The 20,626-nt window shown below is 44.0% G+C and overlaps 2 protein-coding genes across 3 annotated transcripts in view; one reads left to right on the top strand and one right to left on the bottom strand.

Moving 5' to 3' along the window:
* Positions 1 to 4,352: 4,352 nt before the first annotated feature.
* Positions 4,353 to 11,570, bottom strand: P58IPK (dnaJ homolog subfamily C member P58IPK). The gene is made up of 9 exons (XM_084594574.1): positions 11,354 to 11,570; positions 10,751 to 10,861; positions 9,471 to 9,595; positions 9,272 to 9,346; positions 8,398 to 8,541; positions 7,655 to 7,836; positions 6,627 to 6,973; positions 5,342 to 5,617; positions 4,353 to 4,952 (listed from the first exon to the last, which is right to left on the bottom strand). Exons 1-9 carry the CDS (start codon positions 11,427 to 11,429, stop codon positions 4,810 to 4,812), a joined length of 1,479 nt encoding a protein of 492 aa, XP_084450700.1. The 5' UTR covers positions 11,430 to 11,570; the 3' UTR covers positions 4,353 to 4,809.
* Positions 11,571 to 11,851: 281 nt separating this feature from the next.
* The window catches only part of LOC146199094 (ecto-NOX disulfide-thiol exchanger 2-like), a 35,422-nt gene continuing 26,647 nt past the window's right edge, over positions 11,852 to 20,626 (top strand). For both annotated transcript variants that reach the window (XM_084594572.1, XM_084594573.1), the window contains exons 1-5: positions 11,852 to 11,999; positions 12,127 to 12,256; positions 14,915 to 15,087; positions 18,949 to 19,084; positions 20,297 to 20,503. In XM_084594572.1, the coding sequence (XP_084450698.1) occupies positions 12,127 to 12,256; positions 14,915 to 15,087; positions 18,949 to 19,084; positions 20,297 to 20,503 (646 nt within the window). In that variant the 5' untranslated portion in view covers positions 11,852 to 11,999. The remainder of the gene's footprint in view (positions 12,000 to 12,126; positions 12,257 to 14,914; positions 15,088 to 18,948; positions 19,085 to 20,296; positions 20,504 to 20,626) is intronic.

Raw genomic sequence — 20,626 nt, 5'->3', positions numbered from 1 at the left:
CCACCACCGTATGAACTATATTTACTGGCGCAGCCTATAACTTCGGATTATTTGCTTTCAGCTGCGCCGTTGCCCAGCATTGCTTATTCGGCCGTGGCATGTGGTGTCAGGTTCATTTTTCCGGCCTTTCTTCCTCCTCCTTCTCTCCTTTTCGCTTTTGATTTGTGTCTTTCTCGCCCTAACCCGTCTCTTCTTTAGTGTTGAAGCGAAAGCTTCACTATGCCATGTATTACAGACAAGGTCAACCTTGCAGGCTGTTTGACCTTCAACGAGCCAGCTGATGTCAAAGTGTGGTGGGTATAGCTTAACCATGGTATCACTTGACCTAATTGATAACAGTTACAGCATATGTTCCCTCTTGTAGTTGATGACGTCCTCAACACATGTACAGATATGTAAAACAATATCTGCCCATATCTAAACCGAAGCCCAACCAAAGCATAAAACCATTTTTCGTATTTGCATGGCGACCTTGAGACAATGTCGGACCAGCACCAATAGTGAATGTTGGGGTGCCAATTACGTTATCCGGGTACCGAATTGCCGTCATCTGACACTGATTTCCCTTCATCCAGCCGAAATATGAACAGCCGGACACCGCACGAGATTTAACGACATGAGCTCTCCGCTCTCTAGAGGTTCCGTGCCCTCCCCAGGGATGGGACCATGGTGCCATACAACAGTTTGAAGCGCGTTCAGTCACTTGGAATCGCCGCGGTGCTGCGGCGTTAGCTCGTGGCACTTCTTTCTTTAGCAGGTGGATGGTATACACGCTAGGGGCGCATTGCTTCTCCTACATTCTTGTCAGGCCTGCGTTGCATTATGCACGCATGCACTTCTGCATTTCAATGCCGCCACCATCACAACTGCTTAAGGCGAAGCTTGGTGAAAAGGCAGGGAAGGAAGCGTCTTGCATAAAGCGATCGCTTTGAGAGTTATGGTTATACTCCACAGCAGAACACTGCTTGCGCCCTAGTGACATGCTATGTTTGTAGCCATTTCACACTTATGTCTATTCTGAATATGGGAGAGACAGCACTTTTTCGATCGTCTTCCATAGCGTAGCACAGTTGCGGTGGCTCCTTTAATTACTGGGCTACCATTTCCGCCCAGAGCTTGCAGTGCTTTTATTGCTTTTATACTGACCTAGAAAGCCTACTGGCCATGTATTTGCATGAAATTTCATGCTGATTCTCATTACTGTCAGCGAGCGAGAGGCTACAACCTTGGTCTCCTACGGCTTAGAAGCATATGCTATCTTGCTACAGGATGGGAAAAAAGTTTAAAATGAAGATTTTTGTTTTCACAAACTGAATCATTATAAGGGTTACTTTGGGTGTTTTGTAAATTTGTTTGAGAATTTTTACACATAAAGGTTCGGCGTTTTAAGGCAAAAGCCTTTAAAGGCCTATAGACATCAAATTTTTCGGTTCGTGTTTTATCATTTCTTTTCTCACTTGTTTCGGTTTTGGTTTCAACAGCCGAGCGATGGCTGTGACGTCAAGTCTAGGTCACGTGGAAAATACAGTGATATAATCATTGCTGTGTCATTTGAAGTCACTACAATAATAAAGCCAACCTAGCTGCCTCAAGAACAGGAATCATTAAAAGCGAATATATATGAGCGATTATATTGCAGTTTTTTCATGCAGCTCATCAAGACACGATTGTGACGTCAGACATCTCTCTGCTATCAAAACCGAAACTTATGAGAAAATAAAATTCAATTATAAATTATTTAGCGCTCGGAGAAAAAAATTGCGTGCGGATCGATATACAGGAATGACTTACGCATCAATTAAAAGAATAAAAATGGCACTAAAATTTAGTTTTAATGCCTTTAATGTCTCATCGTTGTCGACAGAAGGTTGTCAGCAGAGGTGTCACTCTTGCGAGAGCGAGATTTAAAAATAAATGAATGAACCTTGCATCCACCGGGAATCAAACGATCAAACCTCCATTCCTTGGATCACTAGCCCGGCACTTTACGAACTGCGCCATGCACCGGATCATGAAACGCTCTTCATAATTCCCCTTGGCTGCGTGAGGATGATAGCGGCATTCCGCGAGAGACAGATACTGCACCTTACTTTTCCTGTAAACGAATTAAAGAACGCTGGTGAACTTTGATGCGTTCAATGAAATGCTGGTGTGTTCGACAAGGGTCGCGCGATGTACCATCACGACAGGTCATGACGTCACCAGGAGATTTACGCGTGGAGGCGGCTACAAACTAATACGTTCATGAACCCAGTCTGGGCGTTTCACGCGCTACTAGACCTTAGGGACAATGATCTGTGCAAACACTGTGGGGCGAGAGGGACCCTCGACCACATAATTTGGGAGTGCCCACAATCTCCAGGGATAGGACAAAATATTACAAGTAGAGTAGCCTGCGATACCCTGCTGCGAAGCGCGAACCCTGCGGTCCAGTACCGCACAGTCCTTCTGGCGGAAGAAGCCGCAACAAGCCAAGGGCTGCCTGCCAGCCTTTAATTCACGGGCGCACGACTCCCCGTCTTCCCCGGCACGCGTGCCGGGGGTGGGGAAGAGGACGCCCATTTCCGATGGAATTAAAAGTTGTACAACCAACCAATGCATATACGAAGCTGACCCCGCCGGGCGTCCGATCCAGGCGTCCGTGCAGCGCGTTTCATTTGCCCCTTCCTCGATCACCGCACCACACAGCAAACAGAAGCAGACGCAGATGATCAGCAGCGTTTGAAATTGATTTACAGGATAGAAAAGGCGCAGTATCTGTCACAATTCTCCGCGGACACATGTATCACGCCGTAGATGAAGGGAGGAAGGTTGGAGTGAAAATAATGGCTTTCGTCTCATTGCACTTTAGTGGTCCAAACTGTCCTCTAGAACTTAAAAATTGGAATAAAGCACATGTACTTACTCCAATTGATCAATTGCCATATTTTCTCTAGGCGATGAAATTTAAAGTTTTCTTTTGGGGTTTTAAGTAGCACCATGAGCTGCACAGGACGCCGTATAGTGCAGGGTTTCAGATTCATTTTGACTGCCTGGGGTTCTTTAATGTGCACTGTCCTCTCAAAGTTGGCACCTTTTGGAAATGTGGCTATTGCGTGCAGGATCAAACCCACCTCCTCGTGGGACACTGTGATGGGCCGCTTTAAAATTTCATTCCCACTACTAGCTTTGAGCGGCGGGTCTCCAATGCAGCTTTGCGATTTTGGTTTCTAGTGCACTGCATCAAGTTTGCAAAAGGCAGTTGCACTGTAAAATAGTTGCCGCACCCGTTCCATTTATGAGAAAGAGGATAGAGATCAAAAGGTCCCATGCAGTCGCTAGGCTCCGGGTCCGCGGAGTACATTACTCCGTGGAACCAAAGGTGACATTAGTCATCAGAAAAAAATTCAGGAGTACGGCACTCCAAGTTCACCTGGACTACATGTTAGTCTTTCTAACTTGAGCCAACACTACAGGCTACTGCAATGAAAAGTAGAATCTTTGCCATGCCCATGAAAAATACAGAATGGTGACAGTGCTGTGGTCAGCAGCACTTATTGGTTGCAATAACCTCTATGACTAGGGAGTTGGAGTGCATGCATGTTTGGAAATTTAGCGCTTATATCCCTATCATGTTCATGATGAATTTCCAAATGCGAATCCATGACACGAACGTGCAGTCTTTGTGCTCTTCTCAATCACAAGCATCCTGATGAAAAAGAAAGGCGGTAAGGATAGCCAGGCTACTTTTGGCAAAGAGGGTACATTTCAATGGGTGCAGTAAAAAACATCTGTCAGTTTTGCACTGACACTGTAATGCCCTAAACTTTTAAAATGGGCACTATGAAACAACTCACTGAACTGGCTCGAATGCATTATTCAAGTGTTGTTGCGTGCAGTTTGTGTTTAAATCCTTTTCTGTTCAGAGATGCTTATGTCGGTTCACTCAGCATTTTTCTTCACTTCAAATACCTTGCTGATGTGCAGATGTTCCCCCCCCATAACACATTGGGTTGTTAGCAGTCTGCGATTGCAAAACTTTTGCAACAGACTGCCAACCCAGTGTGCCTAAATCGGACAAAATGTAATTTGATTTTTCAGCAAAGAGGCCAAGTGGCACATGTCACTTCTTCAAACATTGTAAAAGCACAGAAGTCTATTATCTCCCACACACAACTCATGTGCCTTGAGAATGGACTGTTGTGGTTAGCTTGACCTACACAGGTAAAAAAATTACTCTGGTGTCCATTAACTAGCTTACACATAATTGTATTCAGCGCACCAGTATAAAACATTATTCCTTAATTGCATGTGGGTAAACCTGCCCATAAAAGAACAAACTGAATGCCAGACAGAAATAACAAAAACTAGTCTAAGTGACGCCAACATGCTTTATTATAAAGCAGGGTGACTAACTTGTCTTCAATTTAAATCGTTCTAACTGTACACAGGCCACTGGACTTCTTGAGAAGCCCCCTTTGTGGCATGGCAACATGTTCCGTGAAACTAAAAGAAAAGCAATTTACAAAATGAACAGCTTAGAAGGACAGCACTGCTGTGATGATGGCACGTGAACACTTTCTTTGTGTCTCGTGTGCACAGTTTGGGCATCCAGCGGTGTGCCTCCAAGATGCAGAGTGAGCAGCACAGTCTGTACACTTGTCACCCTGTCCGGTGTGCGAAAGTCTATGACACCACCGGTCTGTCATTCCGAGTTTCCCATTGTGCTTCTTCTACTATCACTTTTGCACAATTTTCTCCACCTTGCTGTGGCCACATGCACGCACACAACACCCAGAAACATATTTTCTTTTCTTCTGCTGTCTTGCTTCAGTTGAAGACAAACTTGTAGGTGAAGCCACCACCTGATCCGCTGCCAAAGGGGTTGAAGCCTTGGAAAGGGTTGAAGCCCTGGCCTTGCTGGGATTCAGGATCCAGAGGATCCTCGCCATTGTCGAATTTTTGCCTTTTCTCTGCAGTGAAAAATGAGTCAAGGAAAGGTTTTCACGGTGAGTAAAGACAAAAAAATGAGATGCATTTTCAAATCTCTAAATAGCTCTCTCCTCTCTCTCACACACACACACACACACAAACACGCACACACACACACACACACACACACACACACACACACACACACACACACACACACACACACACACACACACACACACACACACACACATGCTCACGAGCTGCAACTATGAGCTGATGTGCCATGCACACACTTTTAAGAACTACATAATATTTTCGGATTCGGACTGCACTGATATACGGTATACATCAAGAGCATATGCCGGCATGCTATTGCATAAACCTAAAACACGCATCAGAATTTGCAGACAACAAATACAGCACTGACCAGGATCACTAAGCACCTCCTTGGCTGCAGCTATGTCGATGAACTTCTTCTCAGCCTCTTTCTTGGAGTCGCCCTGGTAGTTGTCTGGATGCCACTTCTGGGCCAACTTGCGGTACGCCTTCAGGATCTCCCTCTTGGAAGCCGTGCGCTTCACTCCAAGAATCTTGTAGTAGTCGCGTTTGTGTGACTGCTTTTCTAGACGCTGGGCCCGCTTGACACCCTCAGGCCCACACGAGTGCTCATCAAGATTGGCCGCTCGCTGGAAGTCTTGGGAAGCTGCGAGGAATAGAGAAACGGCAAGTCTTGTTCAGAGCAAATTTTCAGCAACACGCAATACATATGTGCAGGCTATACACACAAGTGCAGCAAGAAATGGTGCGGCATCAGATCTGTGCTCTGTAGAACAAAGAAACACTGTTTTAGAGGGACTTGCAAGGTTTGCAATGCTACAATATAATGCAGGTGGCTCAGGGAAATGGCTCACAAGACCGATGTCTTCACAAAATAAAAGGTATGCTTACTGAACTCTCCAAATAAAATGAGTGAAGTAGCTGCGATGTGAAAAACAACAGTTTTTCACATCGATGCGATGCAAACAACAGTTTTTTTCAGAAGAAAAAAAAAATGTACATGACAAACATGCAAAAAGATGTGTGGTGGTGCATCATTTTACAGTTAAGATGCAATGAGGAAATTTATGAAAAAGTAACTATAAAACTTGCTGATAACTTTACCATGTAAAAAGTGCACCACTATATACATGGTACTTTACAGATAAGCTTACAGGCTCGTCTAATTCAATACGTGCAAAACAATTTTTCCTGTATGCACAACTCCCGGCTTTGTGCATCTTGCCATCATTACTGTGTGCCCAAAAAAACACCAGCTGCATCTTGTGACAAAGTAAGGAGACTAAATTTCTGCTCTAATTGAGTGCGGCATATACAGAGAATCCCAACGTGACATAAAACATGCAAAGGGACTGCCCTTTCATAATGGCCAAAGATGAATGGCCAGCCATTGCTGGGAGCATATTAGGCGTGTTGTGTCATGCCGTAACATAACTCGTGCCAGATCCTTATGTGGGTTACGGGAAGATTTGAAGCAAAATGATAGTAACACCACAAGATTACCAAAATTCCACATATAACTTTCTCAACCCATAGTTGTAAAATATGTCCAGTCATTACCTTTGCACAGGCGAATACATATGGATAAGAGTGTCTTCTTTAAAATGCACAGAGGGAAAAGAAAGGCAGGCAAAGGATGGTTGGGTCTGACTCACCGCGGTCGTATTGGCCGTCAGAGAGGTAGGCCTCAGCCCGGTCGCAGAGGACACGCACGTCCTCCGGGTTGAGGCGCAGGGCCTCGGAGCAGACCTCGACCGCCTCGCTGGTGTGGCCTGCCTTGCTGTGGCAGTGGCACAGGCGCCCCTTGACGTGTTGCACCATCTGGGGCACGTCGGGCTCAGTGCGCAGGGCCGCCTTGCCCTTCTCCACACAGTCGTCAAAGCTTCCTTTGCCAATAAGCTCCTGGATGCTGCGCAACTGTGCCGCCAGCTTCTTCACCTTCTTGTAGTGTGCAAAGCAGTCCTTGTGGTCTGGGTCCAGCTTCAAACACTCTCGGATCACACTGCGTAGGCCAACCATGTTCAGTGAGTGCAAGCCAGAAAGCATTTGCAATCGTATCTAAGAAGGCTTCCAAGGGCTACTGCAAGATGCACCTGTCCCTTCCCCACAAAGGCTTTCTAGTTGTTTTAGCTATCAGTGGCTCAGTAAGAGTTCGTAGGCGCTATTCTTAGCAACAGCCTGTATAAAATCGCGCACATCTGGACCAAGTTCTTAGGTACTGCTATTACTACCGATAACTAAACAGATATCCATATTGACAGATGGATTAGTTTCATTTAAATAACCTAAAAAGACAGTACTAAGTAGTTAGTTGAGGGTGGATACTTGCCAAGGCAGAATTGTCAGAACTGTAACTTAGTCTATCCATATCCTAGCTGTGCCAAGCAGAGGGCCATTGATAGCTCAAAACGCCTGTTCGCCGAATCAGCACTTTACACAATGTTGTAAGCAGAGGTTTTACAGGGGTTAAAGAAAGTGTTAAGCCTGTGCACCATCACAATGAATGTTGCCACTAGAGTAGACATCATGGGTGTAAGACTGTGATAAGCAAGTGATAACCCAACTACACACGAAGACAACTAGTATCTATGTCTCCTACATGAACGGGGCAAAAGCGTGCAAGTAATGATAGGGAGGCATCTAAAAAAGACAGTAAAGGAGGACAAGACAAAAACGTGCTCACTTGAGAGACTCATCGGCCTCGCCCAGCTTGTAGTACAGTTTGCTGAGTTTCAGAAAGCCAACGGTGTTGTCCGGCACCATCTTTGTTGTGGGCCGCAGATCAGTGATGGCATTCATCAGGTCCCCAAGTTTTTCGTAGCACAATGAACGCATCTCACGCAGAGACACATCCCATGGGCACTCCTGAAAGATGCCAAGAAGGAAAGGGAAGGTTTTTACATTACTCATCAAGGCAGGCACGTGATATGTATGCAGCAGAATAGGGCATGATCAGTTCAAATTTTATATGATTACCATCTAAAGTCACAACAGTTAACGCCACTAGAAAATTAAATTTTTTAGTAACTCTGTCATTAAGTGCCTCATTTAGACAAAGTTCAGTGCAGGAAAAATAACTAAAGTGACACTCCCAAAGCAGCCATTTAATGCTGTTAATGAGAGCCAATTATAAGACTATTCTTTGCCATATCTTTCAAGCGGTCAACAGTGTCAGAACCATCACGTACTCTTCGATCAACATATAAAAGTGGGCTAACTAAATCATGGCTGGAATGTCTGACCCCAATATGATGTCAACTTTAATGCAGTGCACTTTAAGGTTATTAGAAAGGCAAAAACAGTTAACTTTGTTCAATAAGCTACTTGAGACTTGCTTTTACGCATTTTATTTTAAACACGAGCTTAGTACCTCGCAGACGAGTTCTGTTCAATGTTATATGCTGACGAAAACAGGTGGCTTCTTACCGCAATAATCCTGGTGAGGGTGTCTATAGCTTCCACATAGTTTTGATCATTAATCATAGCCTGTGCGACTTGGATGTCACGTTTCAGAGGTTCGATGAGCATGTATGCTCGATGCGCATCCCCATTGTTCGGGTCCAGCCGGAGCTGAAAAAAAAAAAACAGTGCACCAGTTTGTCAGTTTGAAACTGCAAGCACGACCAACATTTTAATCTGCTGCGCTACCATCTATCTGCATCTCTACTTCTCAAGAATACACACAGGACGTCTCTACAGAGCTCTGCAGTAGCCAGTAATTCAAACTGCTGTTTTGCTTTGCACAACCCAGAGTATACTGCAACCACAAACACAGAAAGGACCGTTTTTGCTTGCAACTAATGCATCAATATATCAATACACAGACAAACACATGTGAGCCTTGGTTGTAATCCTTCCATGTGAACCAAAATACCACTTGAAGCACTGAGCTGTATACACAATAAAAAAAAAAAAAAAAAAAAAAAAGTGTGAAAATGAAATGCTACTGCTTTTCATCACACCTACATAAAGAATCAATTAATGAATGAATGCCAGCTTATATTTGACAACAAATAATTTGGTTGGTGAAAACTGTATAAGCACAGCACTAGTGAAGTTTAATCTGAAATACTGTAACAGTAGCAACATCAAGTAGACTTAAATAAAGGGATGCCATACTTTGGTGCAACTGTCACTGCACAACCCGTATTATAGGGAATACTGCCAGAGCAAATTATTAGAAGGTTCAATTTTTTTTGCAGTTTCAGAACTGTCATCCCTCAGTTCAGAAACACTTAAAGCCACCTCTATGTTTTTCGTCGAAAAATTTCAAGAAGGAAAACGTATAAAGAATACTCACCACCCACTCAAAGTCGATGTGAGCTTCATCTAAGTTTCCTTGTTTGAGAAGCACCGTGCCCCTCTGATGCCTTGCCTAAATAAGAAAGAAAAAGACCAATTGTGCTCATTAAGCAATGTAGTACAGTTGCTGCAGGGCATTCAATGTTTCACATTATTGAGCGTAAAAGGTTAGAATAGATGATGCGCAAGGGACTTACGGCAAGGAAGTCTGGCTTCAGGGCAATGACCTCATTGAGATCCTCAAGTGCCGACTTGGACTTCCCCAGACCCAGGTAAGCAGTGGCGCGTTTGTAATAAGTTAGGTAGTTCTCAGGGTCTGCATCTGGAATTAAAATCGTGAAACGCAGCGTTCGAATTTCAAAAATGTTTCGAAAACTTCTTTAAAATTAAAAAAAAAAAAAAAGTGTTGCATAACAATGCAGCACTTTGCAAATGTGACTGTGCCTGATTAATTCATGGGAGTAAAAACTACAACTAGCAATTTTATTTTTGCTGAATTAATCTGTGGTTAAGAACAGCAATGGTGCACAGAGGAAGATCTTTTATTAAAAGGGGTGGAGAGGTTATTAAGGTCAGCATTTAATTCAGAAGCCTGCTGCTGTATGCACAGGAAGATGGAGTATGACAGGAAAAGAGGGTAAGGGCACAAGAAGTGCACAGCTGTTCAGCAAGCAAAATGTCATGAGTCAAGCTCTCACTATTACACATCATCTTTAATGTGAACTGCACTCAAGTACATTTTACCACTGAAAGATCAGGAAAATGCAACTTGGAACAGCTCATGACCTAAAACAAAGCACGCGGGAGAAGTCCTGATATACCTGATATAGTCATCAACTTTTCCAATACTGCTTCCAATTTCACAGTGTTGACTGAAGAAAACCTGCTTGTGAAAATCAATTTAAGTTGAACTTTAGGTAGAACAATTAGGAATACACTAGAGCATGCACAGATGTGCAGTATGGCTCATATATAGTGAGCGGGAACTGTTAGTATTTCACCATAGATTACACTGCAGAATTGACATGAGCTCTTGAACAATGATGTATATGTTTGTAGCAGAAGTCGACTGATTGTATATATCTGCGACATTTCTTTAATCAAGTACCGTAAAGTTACACTGTCTTAATTAGTCACAGTTTAAACGTTAGGACCACACTGCATCTCAGTGCAACAGAACAAACGGCATGGTTGTCCATATGTGGCCTATCAGAGACGTTCTTAACAGCAAACCTGACTCTCAAGTCTGCTATTCATTCAGGCAGCTCTTGACACAACTTGCAATGCTAGTCGCCTTTCCAGTTGACCGGGCATCTGATAAGATGTGCTGACCAATAAGGCGAAACTGCCATACAGCACAAACGACGTGTAGATTTCTAAACGAGCCTGTCTATCATGAAACTAACTTCCTGACCGCACAGCCAGCACTGTGCACAATCAAACAGCTACTACAACAATATCATATTTCAGGACTTACCAATGGCCGCGTGGTAGTGAGACAAGGCGTCCGCGTACTGGCCTTTGGACATGAGCTGTCGGCCCATCTCAAGATGCCCCTCTATCTCCGCCTGACTGATGCCGGCAACACCTGTGCGGTAACGAGGAGAGCGAACCGTCAACCGGAGTCTGCAGTGGGCGCCCCGAGGCCAAGCCTACACGTTCACGCAGCAAGCCACAACGTTTCGCTCGTGAAAAATGTACGATTGCCTTAAAGAAACGCGTGCACAGCGCAACCGTTTTCCAAGGCGATCGGGTCCGGCAAAATCTGCCGGACGTCCCAATTCGCAGCGCAAGCGGTGATGCAACTGGTGCAACTCTCCCGCTCTTGTCACACAGCAATTGCACGATGCATGCAACCTAATTTCAAAGCAATTGAAATCAATGCTACGATTATTCGCTTGAACCACTGGTTGAGTAACTGCGATCTTAGATATTAAATGCACAAGATACTGCAGTCATTGAAAACAGCATATGAGTAGCACGCAAGCGAGCTTCCTTCCAAGGCATGCGCCCGCCCGCAAAGCACGCGACACGGTCGAAAGATGGTTGGGACAGGGGCGAAAATAAAGCCTGAGCTTACCGATCAGTCGCCTCGTTGCGCAGGCGAGGACATATAGGTAGGAGACCAACTGGTACGCCGAAGGGTAGCCTGTCATTTTGTCAGCAGTGCGCGAAGCGTTCAATTTGAAATAAATACTAGACCATAATTTCTACCCCGCTGCCCAAGCCGCACAAGCGCAAGTACAGCTCATCGCCGTCGATGTCGACTGCTTGCACACAAAAAGATCGTGTTCTTAGCTGATTGGTCGCCGGGCTGATCTTTATGCATCCCATCTCGCTGCTAATGCAAAAGCGGTTCCAGTAATACAATTTTTAAAGTTGATTTACATTTACAGCAGCCCTATCGGAATAATCATTGACAAGTTGTATTATAATTGTAATTTTCTTCCAAAGTATGAAACAAAGAATGAAACAAGATGGATGAAAAGGTGGATGGTAGCGTGCGCTCCCACGCGGTCGACGCTCGCATCTCAAATGTGCGTCCTGCGGGAGTTTAGTTTTCACGCTGCGCCATGGCTGCGCTTGATCGTCTGCTTATAGTCTGCTGGCCGAACTGTTATTGATCAAGCGTAACCAATCTTGGTTCGTCCGCGCGTTCTCGGATGGGCTCATGAATTAGCCGAGTACGCATAAAGCGTTGCCTTTTGCCCGACCGACGCAAAGAGGTAAGCTGCGGCGTCACCCGTTACGCGCTCATGCATCCGCGGATGACAAAAGGTTTTTTGGGGCCCCCACCTCCGCAGCATGCTATCTGCTGGTTACTAAAATAGCCCGCCAAATATCTGTTTATAGATGATGCAGGCGGCGGCAGTTTGCGGAGGATCCCCTGTCCTTCCCACAAGCACGGTGGATCCGGCCACTAACGATGCTCCGCTCGAGTTTGCGGCGCGAATCAAGACAAATGTGGGTCCAGAGGGGCTCGGTGAGTGTCAGTGTATGCGTGCGGTGCAACTGACAAACCTTTAGTAACGGCAGGCGCATTCTGGCGTCGTTAGACGCACTTGTCGAATGTCGCAGTGCTTTCTTTTCGTATGTCCGCAGATTTGTGTGAGAAAGCGCTCGCTTATACACTCTTGTCACGATCCTAACGTCACGCACTGCAGCTTCTCCGGGGATGTGCCGGCTCTGCGCGCCTGGTGCAGGGGTTTCGATCGCTTTGCGCCGTAGTCGAGTTTCGCTCTCTCGCGCCGTTCGGCTGTTCGGCCGCGTGTTTACACGGTCGCCAGGTGGTGTCTGCACGCATTATTATTATTATTATTTTTTTTCGTGACTCCCGCCTTCCTTGTTCTTGCTTTCGGTACTTTGCGTGAGTGTGTACAGCAAAATTTGTTCTATTAGCTTTGCGGTTCTACTGAAGGCATTTGTGCCGTCGGATTTAAAATGCTGCTCAGGGATTCGGGTGGCGATTCTTAAATTCTTTTTCAATGCTCCAATACCTATTTTAGTTGCAGTAGACTTTCCTACTGCATTAACAGTAAAATATGGGGAAATAGATAAGCGAAGTTGACTTCCATGCGTTATTTTTCGAACGTAAGAACATATTTTTACAATACTTATTTTCTGTATTTACATGCAAGTTTAGCACCAGAAAGAAATTTATGCCAAACATTTGTCATGGGCAGTTTAATTGAGAGTCTCACTGTGGAAATCTTGACCATATAGTGTGTACACCAATATGTATACTTCTGCATAAACGCTGTGCCATTAATTAAACTCGTAGCATGGATGCACCTTGATAACTTTAATTTCTTTCAGGTTAGCGAAAAAATTCAGAAAAAAATACTGGGCTGTGACATCTTTCATTTCGTTTTACTAAAAAGCAGAGAAAAGTTACCCATCATGCTGCATTTAGTGAAAAATGTACAAGTTGTATTTGCCAGTGTGAGGTAAAAACCAGTGCTTGAGACTATGGACCAGTAAAAGAACACAGTAAAAGAACATGGGGCCATTATTGATCTGTCATATTAAGCGCTGTTTTCTTCATCCTGAATGTTTATGAAGGCTTATGCGGTGTTTGGTGTGGATGATAAATTTCCAAAAATTTTTTTGGCCTAAAATAAGACTTCAGCATCTGCAGGCAGTATTGCATAATACTTTGGTCCACCAAGACATGAACCCAGCCTTCGACATTAAAACTGCATTGGCACAATACTGCATTTTTGCATGAATGGGATGGATGGCCTCATCCTAGCCAAAAAGGTGGCATTGGCATTAAGGTGCCCCACTTAGGCCACCCCTTCATTCGTTAGAATATAGTTTGCTGCCAGCATTTTGTGAATGTAATATGAAATCGACATTGAAATGAACAGTACCAGTGAGGAGGCATGTCTGGCATGGCTGACAGATCTGCAATGTATGCCTTTGAGTATATGTATATGTCAACCTGTTTGTTGGGGTTTACTCATATACTGCAAGGTGAAGGCCTTCCTCATTGACTTGCAGTTAGCCTTGACCTGCATTACCTTTAGAAGCAGAGTCAGCCACTTGCAAGCAAATACAGGAAATAGTATTGACAGTGTACATTGTGGCTCTGTGCTAGCTTTCTGCTAGATGCAAATAAGTACTCCAGCAAATAAGAAAATGAGAAAATGATAAGGTGACATTAAGAGACAGGAAGGGAGCGAAGTAGGTTTTAGGATAAGCTCAAGTTAATATCTGAATTTAGTCTAAGAAGACAAAGTGGAGATGGCCAGGCCATGTAACTTGAAGCACAGATAACTGATAGTTCCACATTGAGGGTGAATTGAAGCTGCCTCTATCAATAGATTACCATGGGCTAATTCTGAATATGTTGCATTTTTTTTTTAATGATATACATAAGCTAGATAATGTAAAAATAAAATAAAATAAAGGAAGTGAAATACAGGTATGCCTCTCTCAGCTGTTCTTGCAAGCAAAGTGTGATGCATTGAGACAAATTTTTGCTCTCAAATCTCTGAGGCTGAGCTACTCCACTATTTGTTTCCATACTGTTTGAGCTGTTATCACAGAGTCCTTCTTTATTATGGACATTACAAGCCTGAAACGAATAATGGGAAAATTCTTTGGTCAGATAAGGGGGTGGTGGGGCGAGGTTATATAAAATTTGTGGGGATAGGGCAGTCATAGTTGATATAGGCTCAGGTTGATTGGACTTTGCTTAAGAGAGGTTTGTGACTTGCCATGGATCACGATTAAACACTCTCCCCGATTTTGCTTGATGATTTATTCAGAGAAGCGTTTCGAGATGGAAATGTTGTGTGGAGGAGGCGGGCGAAGGCTTGCATGTTTTGCACAGTTTTCAAGGAAAGTTTATGTGTTGTGTTTTTGAATAGGTGAGGTCTAAAATTGGAGGGGCATGCAGTTTTCTTTGTGTGGAAGCATACACGCATTTTCTTTAAAATTCCTTTTCAGAACCTTGCTTCTGTGTGCTTACCTAATGGGGCTATGGAAGTGGTGGCATGTGTATAGATTTTGGGGCTGGAAAGAGAGCAGGTGGTGTATAGCGTTGAGAAGTCCTAGTGGGATTGCCAGCTGGTGCTTTTGCTGCCCAGTGCACAGAGTGGGGAGCCTTTGGGAGCCCTTGTGCATCTCTGTGTAGGGCGTCCAGTCAGTGCATCTTTTGGAAGCTTTGCTGCTGGGCTGGCTGAGGGTGCAGCTGGCCTTCCCTCACTGGCTGGCCTCATGGGTAGCCCCACCCCGTGGGGTGTGCCCCCGTTCATTGGGCTGCCTGGCGACCCTGCTCTCATGGGCGTTGTTTCCAGCTACAGTCAGGTATGGCCTGAAACCATGAGTTTTTGTGTTACATAAATGCAAGGCACACAATACTTTTTGTGGCTTCAGGTACATATAACTTCAGAAATATATGGAATGTAGTAGTCCTAATGAAAGTGAATTTCTTTGCAGTGAATACTGTCGTTGTGGGATTAAAGAGCTCTAACCTGAATTTGTGTGTGCAACTTTTGAGGTGTGCACTTCAGTTCCAGGCTACCACTTCTCTTTTTGCTGCTGTTCCTTTCAGGCTATGTTCTTAGGTTACAAGAAATTAAAATCTTTGAAAGCATTTATATGCTTTATAGGCTTTTCTTAGTATAGACCTTGATGCAGTATGACAGGTATGGCTCTTACACAATGGACAGGCGCATGCATTCCTGTGTGCATACAGTTTGAACATACTAGAAGAACAAATATTGCATATTCAAAGATTCTGCATATATTTCTTCACAATTTTCGCCAACAATTGCATCTCTTCATTTCGAGTAAATTTTACGGCTGCAAGCAGCTAGGAGACATGGCTTCTTTTATGCTCTTGTTTTTTTTTCTTTCTTGTTTTTTTCAGTGTCATTTGCTCAGACTTGTAGTGTATAATGCTTCATCTGTTCATAATTAATATTATAAGCCTGATTTCTTTCTACTGTCTCCGGTTTGTGTACACTTTATTATATCTTCATGTTCACCGTAACACCTGCTTGTGGTTATGCCATTAAACTGCCATTACTAGCCGTGGTGGTGCAGTGGTCATGGCACTCAACTACTGTGCCCAAGAATGTGGGATCGAATCTCGGCCGCGGCGGCCATTTTGCGATGGAGGCGAAAAGCATGCCAACAGATTTTTTAACGCAAAGAAATTACATTTTTAAATCCTGGGTGGGTATAAACTGTGCCCTATTTTACAACTATTGTGCAATGTGTAGCTCACTTCTCTTGAAAAGAAATAACAAAACAGGTACACCAAATCATCTCCAGCTTTAGAGGGATTGTTAGTGCCTATTCAGCAACAAAGAAAAGCATCTTAGCTTTTTGGTTTGATTTCAGGGAAATTCAGGTGTAGATTTTACGGGAAAGATTGCCTGAAAGACGTAGTTTACTGTTTGCTGCTTCAGTACACTTTTTATTGAAGCATTATTTTTTTTAGGCTCCGGGTCTTGCATGAGGCAGTTATTGGAATAACTAACATCGAAGAACTAGTTATGGAAGCATTGAGTCTGCTAATAAGCCTATGCTGAACATCACGCTGTTGAACCCTTGTGATGCAACCAGACAGAGAGCACCGCTTCTGTATGGTACTTGTTGTTTTCCACGAGTTTTATTCCTCTACAGTCCCACTGTCAGCGTTGTGCACAGAGAAGCTAAAGGTCGCCTTCTTATTTTAGCCATTCATTGTTTGAGAAAGAAAAAAGTAATGCCTCCATGAGAAGATGCACAATGCATGGGGAGCTTGCTGAAAGGGTAGTGCTTATTGATCTTTAGACAGTGAAAATACCTACTGTCAATGTGATGCCCAATTTTAATGATGGCAGCATAGCCCAAGTGGACATTTCTCTGTCATCTGGTATTTCACCAGGGTGCTATGTGGTGCAGTGGTTGCCAGGGGTGAAGTGGTCACAGAATAGGCCTTAGACTTGAGGGTGTAAATAAACAAAAGAAACAATGACTGTGGAGATGAATACATAAAAGGCCTACGAAAAGCTGTTTACTAGAACTAGAAAACATACACGAGTAATAGGTATCTCTCCAGTCCTCTCCTCAACGGAAACGTTTTTAAGCTGGCGTCACTAACGTCGAAACTATCGGCGATTGAAAACGACGCTCCTCCTCTCCCCCCTCAACTGAACAGGCTGGCGGGGAAGAAAAAAAATATTAACGGTTACATTATTTCCTAATGTGAAATTTGAGCGCAGCTCGTTAGCTGTTGCACCTTTTTGATAGATTGAGGCAAAGAATTCGAGCAAGGTATGTATCTACAATTAGAGACAACTTTTTATTTTTCACACATATTTCATATCAACTATTTCTGTGAATAACAGGTACTGGGCCTTTCCTTTCCTGTAAACTACCTAACTGCCTCTGATTAAGTTTCAATGGAGGCAAAATGATAAAGCTATGCTATGCGATAAGGATCCACTGGTGGCCGAAATTAATCATAGCCCTCTACTATACTACTTAGCCCTCCACTATACAGCACCCCCTTTCACCCTTTTCTCTTTCACTCCCATGTTCTTCCCTTCCCTTATGGTGTGACAGACATGCACCTTTCCTTTTGTGTGAACCAATTATTGTTATTGGCTCTAGTTAATTTCCTAATTAAACCACATCAACCATTTGGTCACTTGCACACCTTTCATTGACGCTCCATCCTATGGTACCATTCTTTTTCCGATATACCCGCTAGTTCCTCCTTTACAACGCCGACAAAGTCATGCCCACTCGAAACGTGCCTCGGCTGTGGAGCTGGTTACGAGGGACAACGTCGATGCCGTGAAACGCAAGAACGGGCGCCGAAGAGCTGCACTCTAAAATTTCAAGAGCACTGTGGAATCTACACTGCAGAAATGCGATAGCCTGAGCGTTGCTGAGTGGCTTGTGGGGCGAGTTGGTTGGACATTATTTTAAAGCGGTGCTAGAACACGGACAGATAGAAAGAGGCAAACACATATAGCGTGTATTTGTCTCTCTGTCTGTCCATGTTCTAGTGCTGTTTTAAAATAAATAAGCATTGCTGGTGCACATGGCGCATCACGTTTGCTCTTATTGTCATTATCAACTAAATGCATCGCCATTATCATTGCTAATTTCATCATAGTCATTATCACTAACTGCAGTGCCATTGTCATTGCTACTATCATCCTTACGGTAGACAAGGAGAATTATGATTGAGTTTCACGATCCCGAGCGTGACTCAGTTGGATAAAGCGCTCGGATGGGGATCCAAGTGATGGAGGTTTGATTCCAGGTGTAGACGGGATTTAATTTATTTATTTATGGAGCTGATTACAAGGGACAATGCCGACAGCGACGGCACAAAACGCAGGAACGGACGCCAAAGAGCTGTGCTCTAAAATGAAGAAAACAAGCCGCGATGGCGCCTCACCACGCCCTGTTCTGCTCGCGTCATTTGGGAGAGTTCAGTGAGTGGGCACACCCATCAAGCCCCAATGACGTTATATTGGAGGTTTGATCGGTTGCAAGCAGTCACGGGGAGCACTTTTTAAAAATTATTTGTAAATTATCAGCCTCGCGCAAAGCTCCTAAATTTGGCTCAAATACTCACAGAGACCACTTCTATGGATTTCTTCTACTCAGATATTAGAGCGAGCATCGTTCCAGGGACCCTTTAACTAGTGGCCGTCGAAATTATGTTTGAACATGCATTCTTCAGTGTAATTTTGTTGTTAAGTGCTTTTTTTTGTTTTCACTTCAAAGCCAGTTATCTTAAAACACAGATTTTTGCAACAAATGACCCATTTTCTTGAAACCATAATAGCTGAAGCAATATTTTTGCCCCACTTCTAGGAAACTTAAGTTAGTGTTTATTGAACTACAATTATGGAAACTGAAGCAGAGAATTTTGTTGTACAGGTGGTTTATTGTTTATTCTGATTCTAGTTCAGGGAAGAGAGCAGATACATGTGATTGCACTGATACCAGTGAGTTGTCTGTGTGCCCAGCAGATTTTTTATGAAATGGGTTCTAAATTTGCACTAAAACATACGGGAGGTACGGGAGGTGCAGGTACACACTAAAACATACCTTGTGCCCTTAAATGCAGTGGCATACTACATGCAATTGGAGACCCGATACCAAGGCCAGAATGAATACATACTGATCGTGCTACAAAATCTCAATTCCACACAGTGTCCACAGTTTGGTTTTCTTGGGCCACCTCCTGAGATTGGGCCTGGAATACTCCCAGCGAGCATTCTTAGCCCCAACACACCTGTAAAGGAGCTGTTGCGGTTTCCGAACTGCGTTCTTTACCCTCCCAAACCGAGTGAGTACACCTTTTTTAAACGTAAAATGAAGGCCCTGTAATAATCCTCAACAATGTGAGACTTGTACAAACCCTGTTAAAATCTTATGTTTGTTTATGAGTTTCACTTGAATTTATTCCACATTACACATCGTTAATTGTCCTTACTTGGTGTAGCCCGCCAGATGGATTTCCAGGCTAACATCCCCAAGGGTCTTCAAGAAGTGCCACTTCCTCGTCCTTTGTGACTGTATATGATTGTTAATCCCCAAGAGCAGATTCTCATTTTACTTGCAGGTAGTAGGTTAAGGTCAACAGGGTTAGAGTATCTGTTGCCCATTGCTGTTGTTTCAGTGTTCCCTTGTGTATGGCCTGAAGCCTAGCCTGTGTACCATATTTACTCTATTCGAAGTACCCCCTTTTTTCACGATTGCGATGCTTTTGTTGTCCTGTGCCGCCAGCTGTTGTGCAGTGTCGGAAAGTAGTAACACAAGAACACATCGGAGGTGCTTAGAGTTGTGAAAATATGTTTTTTTTTTTTTTTGTGTGTGTGTGTGTGTGTTCCTCCTTTGTATCCTGGTAGTGGCACCCAGGTTAAACGATATAGAGTTTGCTGTGCATTCCAGCATGTCCTATTATTTGCTAAATGACCAAAACTCAAATGCAGATTTTTTTTGTTTTGTTTTGTTTTTGTCCAAGTTTGACTTGTCAGGAAATACAAGAACCAGGGTACAGATTTTGTCTGTGTGGGAGCTCTGTGCCCTGACCAGTCTCTCACTGAACCATGCATGGTAGCATCCTGAAGCTTTGCATGGCACTTGGAGAGACTAGTGGTGTTGCTAGACTGCTTGTAATTTTATATTTTAACATTTATTGCTCATCCATGTACAAAATGGGCACAATCTGGTTTCGTAGGTGCTATTGGGACCCGCACTATAATGCTCTTAGCAACAATTTGTCTGGACCAATGCCCCGGCTGTTCAGATGCTACCCTCACTGTTCACTTTATAGACAGGCTTTTTAGGCACCTTTGCTCATTTGCTTGCTCTGATACGGTGCTTTTGATGTTAAGCAGTTGTTTGGGAAGGCATTGTTTTAATCATATTACCTGTCCTGTAACATTCGCCATCAACACCTTGGGTCACCATTTCATGCACGCCTCGTTTTGTCAGCTTATCTGTTATTTTGTGGTCATTGTCACACTGGCACACTTGTGTGTACACCATGCTGCAGACATGCCGCCGCCAGCCACCCGTGAGCGGCCGCCTGGTTGTCGCACGGTGTTTGTGGGTGGCCTCCCCGAGAGTGTCACTGAGGAGCTGGTGCGGGAAGTGTTCCAGCACTGTGGCACCCTCACCGCTGTTCGCATGGGCAAGAAGAACTTTTGTCACATCCGCTTTGAGACAGAAGAGCAGGTGGATCGTGCCATCGCCCTCTCTGGTCAGTGACAGATCCAAACCTCTGTCTCCTTTCCCTCAGTGCAGCATCTGTGCACTGAAGGAAAGCCGCCTTTAAGAGCAGCTTTTGCTTTTTTGAATTTTTGTAGTAATTTTAACCATAAAG

The sequence above is a fragment of the Amblyomma maculatum genome, chromosome 2, assembly GCF_055883805.1.
Source record: "Amblyomma maculatum isolate TAMU_Amacu chromosome 2, ASM5588380v1, whole genome shotgun sequence".
NCBI classification, from domain to species: Eukaryota; Metazoa; Arthropoda; class Arachnida; order Ixodida; family Ixodidae; genus Amblyomma; species Amblyomma maculatum.
This window is presented reverse-complemented; position numbering and strand designations above follow the sequence as displayed.